Consider the following 5,526-nt stretch of genomic DNA (forward strand, 5'->3'; position numbering starts at 1 on the left):
GTTCGGTTCAGTTCGGGTTCGGGTTCGGTTCGGTCAATTCGGTTCGGGAGATTTGCCCAACCCTAATATGAACAACTACAAAACCTGAATTGCAGCTTAACAATTCTCAGAACCTATTTCAACTAATGCTTCATTTTTTAGGACATCTTCAGGAATCAAGACCCTGAAAACAGCATAATGATGGTTCAAGCTTTTCTCCCCCTGTAACCTGTGAACACTTCCCAGAGCGCCTTCACTTGAATTTGGAAATGCATAAAATATACGTCTAATTCGTTGATGCACAAGTGCCATTGCACACATTGTGCATGGCTCCCACACAAGGTAGATGTCATAACCAGTGCATAAATAATGTCTGGTTGAGTCGAAACGAAGATCATTTTTCTGACAGTTTACGTTCTCATCATCATTAACATTTACAAGGTTGATCTTTTGTCTTTTCAGAGGAGAACATGTTGGAGACGACATCTCATAATCCTCCTGAACAAATTCATCTGCTATGCGTCCATCTCCCGGAAAAAGATGCCTGTCCCTTGCAGCAGAATTTTCAATTGCAAGAATTGCTGCATGTTGTAAAGGATGCCAAGAACCAGAACTTGTGTGTAATTTTTGTTCAAGCCAGCTCCAAGGATTTAAACAAGAAACATGATTATATGTAAGCACATCAATGGACGAACATTTTGAAAGCAAGGATTGGCGATCTCCTGTTTCAATTGTGTCATATTGTGTTGCTTTTGGAAGCCTTGAGCAACATGTTTCTCCTTTGCTCCTTTTTATGGGAGTATTACAAGACAGGACTTGGTCTTGTGAGCTTGCAATAACTTGCATCGTCGAAGGATCCACGATAACAGCAGCATTAACAACTGAGCCAACACCAGAATTTGCCGAACCAACTGCAAACTTCATGAAGTGGAAAATTGACTGTGAATCCTCCTCACCAAATCCAGTTATTCCATCAACATTGTACGTGGGTGGATGGAAAGAAGTTGGCCATAGCTTGCATTGCCCTTCCCATTCTTCCTTTGTTGATGCAGCATACCTGCATACTTTTGTGATGAAAGTACTCAACTGGTACAAATTTACAAGCTCAAGAACTTCCTCTGGTATATGGTTGCACTTGCCATCATTTTCCGAAGCCATACATAAAACCACAAACAATTCAAATTTTCCTCCACCCATACACCTCTTGTGCATGCGCTTCACATGACGGAGATTTTCTAGTGGCGCAATCTGATTTAACTTCCTTACTATAGTATTGGCATGTCGAGGTTCGATTGCAGCAGCATGCACATTGATGGTGGGTTGGTTATCAGGAGGAATGGGAAGCTTGTCTGGAATGTGAATGACTTTCCAGCAGTTGGATGAACTCGCAGTTCGTTCATCAGTGCTTCCAGTCATTGCGTCCTGATTTTGAACTTCGAGATTTCTTAAGACTGGGATTTATGTTTTTCTGAATGCCCTGTTGTAGAAATGTTGGCAGCCTAGTCTTTCTTTGCTTTTCTATCAGGGAAGTTTGATGGCATGGGTCTTTTCAATGCACCATGCACAGCAATATGTTACTTCTGCAGCTTCCCAAACCCTTTTCATCTTTAAACATATTTCCTGAGATGCCTCAGCAACAATCAGCTGCAAGTTGCAGTGAGAATTTCTCAACTTAATTAACAGTTATGACAAGAAATTAAAGAAATAATCTGTAATCTACTCTCTATTTTTATGCCTAGAATAAGAGTGTGCTTTGTTAGTCTTCGATGAAATATCTATCACCATGTTTAGCAGTAATAATGCTTCTGTAAAAACTGTTGGCCAGGAAGCAAAATCATAACTAAGCCCCCCATTTGATTCTCATTATTTTCAAAATGCATTTTTCTTTCTTATTTTCAACCACACATTATTCAATAAAATAATATTTCATGGTTTAACCATACATTCTCCATCAAATCACCATTACAAAATGCATTTTTCAATTCACCATGCACAGCAATATGTTACTTCTGCAGCTTCCCAAACCCTTTTCATCTTTAAACATATTTCCTGAGATGCCTCAGCAACAATCAGCTGCAAGTTGCAGTGAGAATTTCTCAACTTAATTAACAGTTATGACAAGAAATTAAAGAAATAATCTGTAATCTACTCTCTATTTTTATGCCTAGAATAAGAGTGTGCTTTGTTAGTCTTCGATGAAATATCTATCACCATGTTTAGCAGTAATAATGCTTCTGTAAAAACTGTTGGCCAGGAAGCAAAATCATAACTAAGCCCCCCATTTGATTCTCATTATTTTCAAAATGCATTTTTCTTTCTTATTTTCAACCACACATTATTCAATAAAATAATATTTCANCCCCCATTTGATTCTCATTATTTTCAAAATGCATTTTTCTTTCTTATTTTCAACCACACATTATTCAATAAAATAATATTTCATGGTTTAACCATACATTCTCCATCAAATCACCATTACAAAATGCATTTTTGACAAATAATGAGAATCAAACAGGCCCTAATACTATGCGTTATCACTCTTTTAAACAAACCGTTTTTATGTTAGAATTAAATTTTATTTCTAACCCAATCTGAATCTTGATTCTCATAAATTTTAATAACAGAGATCTTGATTTTATCATTTACACCACTAGCTGCTTCATAAATCAAGGGGGGAATGTAATTAAAAATCCTTTATTTTTGCACAGCCAATGGATCAATGCAGCTCTATAATAATCAGCATATCTGATGTAAACAAGGTTATCTCGAATGTTTCTGGAGAAAAGGAAGCAATTCAGTATTTCATTCAAGCCCTGAGTTATGATGGAAGTAAATAAAGTAAAGGATAAGTACTTTCAAGTCAACCGGTCAAGTGTAGAATAAAAGATGTCAATTCGTGTTCTTATTCATACTTTCTTTTGAATAGCAGGTCTTATTCAGACTTATGATGCGTAATTCATCAATTAACATCACGATAAGTAAGCCAATCATAGACAAAAAACTACTCAATATTATTTTAGATTTCTTTGTGACACTCAAATTTTTGTTTGAGCTTCCAACAGGGAATGCGTGTTTTCTTTCTTTCTTTGGGAAGGGATGAGCTCATGGATGATGTATAATAAGAGAAATTTTGCACACCCGAAATCCTCAGAAACTTAGTTCAAAGGCACCACTGAACATAATTAGGAAATTAGATGAAAGTTAAGCTCATGGCATATAAAAAGAGAGATTTTATAAAATGAATCGACATTTTAAGGCAGACACCTATGGCATTGATCCACTGTTCTCATCGTTATATTAAAAGTAGTGATTGTGACAGGGAGAAAAAACACATCCAACATAAATGTCATTCTGAGTTCAGAGGGAAGCAGGGATAATTATGAAATATCTTAACCAAATTAGGGGTAGTAGGAGAAGAAAGAATAAAATGGAATACATATTTTCTATGAAACTACCGGAATGATGTTCAAAATTGTGAATATCTAACATCACAAGCTTCTTTATAAACACCATCATTCCTTTTCACTTCTTTATTTAAACTCTTCCGTAGGCAGAAACAACCATAAGAGTGTATTCACTTCTTAGCTTTCTAAGACTAGCCTAAACTTAAACATCAGATTTCATCAATATTAATGCAAGATAATTATTAATCACGTTTCATATATTTGTAAGATGATATGGTAATCTCTTGCATACCATATTAATTTTCTTACATGTTAACCTAAATCTATTTATCATCATGATACAAATCAGCATCATTGAATGAGCTTAACTAGAGGCTTTGTGCTCTACATGCCCAGAAAATTTCCAATATTCCCAAAACATGGAAACTTAATACCACTTGCCACTATTAAATTGACATGTATATGACTGGGTTCCAATTAAATAGTGGATCCCTATAATGATATACATGTCAATGAAATAGTAGCATGGAGTATTGAGTTTTAATAATCCGGGGGTACACGAAATTTTTCCAACATGCCAACCTGGAAATGATGATCCACTTCACCATCAAGCAATCAGTTTTGATAGAACGAACAAACATGCAAAATGACATGTTTTAGCTAATAATTGGACAACCCAACAAATCAAGCGAGCATATCATGTAGTAGAAGCGACTTTTTTTCCTTTAAAGTCTTCAAGCAAAAGTCCAAAAGTTCTTTTCCGCTCCAGTATTTTTCTTAGAAGTTAAAACTAATACAATGTTGAGTGATGCAAAATACATCAGATTGCCATGTTATTGCCTCTGCGTGTTCTTAACATGCTTGACAAACATTAAATGACTAGAGAGACACCCACACAGAGTAGCAGTACTTGTTGTGGAAGTTGGAATTCGTTTGAGAATTTAAGAAAAAGAGATGTCTTCATACTTTCATCCATCTAAACGTAGATTCATAAATTAAATCATTCTACCACCAAGGGAATGACAGATTCTTCTGACGACAATTCCACAAGCATCTCAATGGACTCTGTTATGCAGTGCTACAATAGTTCTTAAACATTTAGAAGCTTGCAACACATTTAGATGCAACTCCCTCCCCTACATTGTCTGAGTTTAAATTGTTCTATGTCTATGAAATTTGACAGATCAATCTAAGAGATTATTTAGAAGCAATGGCCCTCAATACGTCAAAATCAAACTATAATTATTCAATTCTATGCCTGCAGTTCCATTTTATTAGCAACTAAACTATCGGTCTTTCATACGGTGAATATGGATAGATAAAACAACAAAATTTGAATACAATATGAAATAATCAGTCGGGGAAATTTGCAGCTAACTGGGAAAGGAGAGACAGAATTTAGCAAAATAAGCAAGAGAAGAAGAGAAAACAGAAATTAGCAAACAAATAAAAGAAAGAGAAGAATTACCAGCTGGCACCATATGGCCGCCGCCAACCAGTCCCCGCCGAGTTGCTGAGAAGAAGGCACAACACAGTTCCTTTTAATTTTGCCATTCTTTGCCACTAGATCTGTGTCGCTGAGACACTGGACACTTGGCCTCTGTTTGCCCATTCTTATTCACTCTCTAATTTTCAATCACAATATTACACGTAAATAAAAAAAAAAATTCTTTCTTTTTTAATCACATATTTTTCAAAAAATATTACTCTAATCATTAAAATTTTGAAAGAATGGAAGTCAAACGAGGGCTTAGTTTATAGTTCTTATGGATTTTGAAGGCCAAATTTTGTAGCACTGATAAAAAAGGAAAAATAGACGACCCATTTTTAAAGTTTTTATGTTGATTTTTGGAAAAAAAAACATGATTTTATATACATGTGTTGATTTTTGGAAAAATGCATGATTTTTGGGTAAGGATAATAGTTTGGGAGGAAGAAAATGGAGTAGAGATCGTCGAAAATGGAGTTTTCCGGCGATCTCCACAAAGGAGACGTAAGCCCAGCCGGGTCCTTAACATAGCTAAGGATCTGATAATATTTGTTATACTCATAAAATAATTTCATATTGGACCCTCTTATTAGGTTTAGACTTGGTCCAACCCATTAGTTCATAAGACCTTCACGCACTCGTGTGTGTCATTCA

At 35.5% G+C, this 5,526-nt stretch overlaps 2 protein-coding genes across 2 annotated transcripts; both read right to left on the reverse strand.

Annotated features, from left to right (window-relative positions):
* LOC111375279 lies at window positions 1-1,883 on the reverse strand. The gene has a single exon (XM_022998083.1). It carries the CDS (start codon window positions 1,393-1,395, stop codon window positions 97-99), a length of 1,299 nt encoding a protein of 432 aa, XP_022853851.1. The 5' UTR covers window positions 1,396-1,883; the 3' UTR covers window positions 1-96.
* On the reverse strand, window positions 1,501-4,995 carry LOC111375289. The gene is made up of 4 exons (XM_022998093.1): window positions 4,852-4,995; window positions 1,967-2,052; window positions 1,762-1,819; window positions 1,501-1,650 (listed from the first exon to the last, which is right to left on the reverse strand). The coding sequence occupies exons 1-4, from the start codon at window positions 4,993-4,995 to the stop codon at window positions 1,501-1,503; spliced, it is 438 nt and encodes a 145-aa protein (XP_022853861.1).
* Window positions 4,996-5,526: the final 531 nt, after the last annotated feature.

Source organism: Olea europaea, unplaced genomic scaffold, assembly GCF_002742605.1.
Source record: "Olea europaea var. sylvestris unplaced genomic scaffold, O_europaea_v1 scaffold1354, whole genome shotgun sequence".
NCBI classification, from domain to species: domain Eukaryota; kingdom Viridiplantae; phylum Streptophyta; class Magnoliopsida; order Lamiales; family Oleaceae; genus Olea; species Olea europaea.

Bases quoted from the DNA above. Each gene is read 5' to 3' on its own strand.
- LOC111375279 (XM_022998083.1), bottom strand. From the start codon at position 1,395: ATGACTGGAAGCACTGATGAACGAACTGCGAGTTCATCCAACTGCTGG.
- LOC111375289 (XM_022998093.1), bottom strand. From the start codon at position 4,995: ATGGGCAAACAGAGGCCAAGTGTCCAGTGTCTCAGCGACACAGATCTA. The intron at 2,053-4,851 runs GTAATTCTTCTC...TGCAACTTGCAG, and splicing joins CGGCCATATGGTGCCAGCTG to CTGATTGTTGCTGAGGCATC. The intron at 1,651-1,761 runs GTGATAGATATT...CTGTTAATTAAG, and splicing joins CATTATTACTGCTAAACATG to TTGAGAAATTCTCACTGCAA.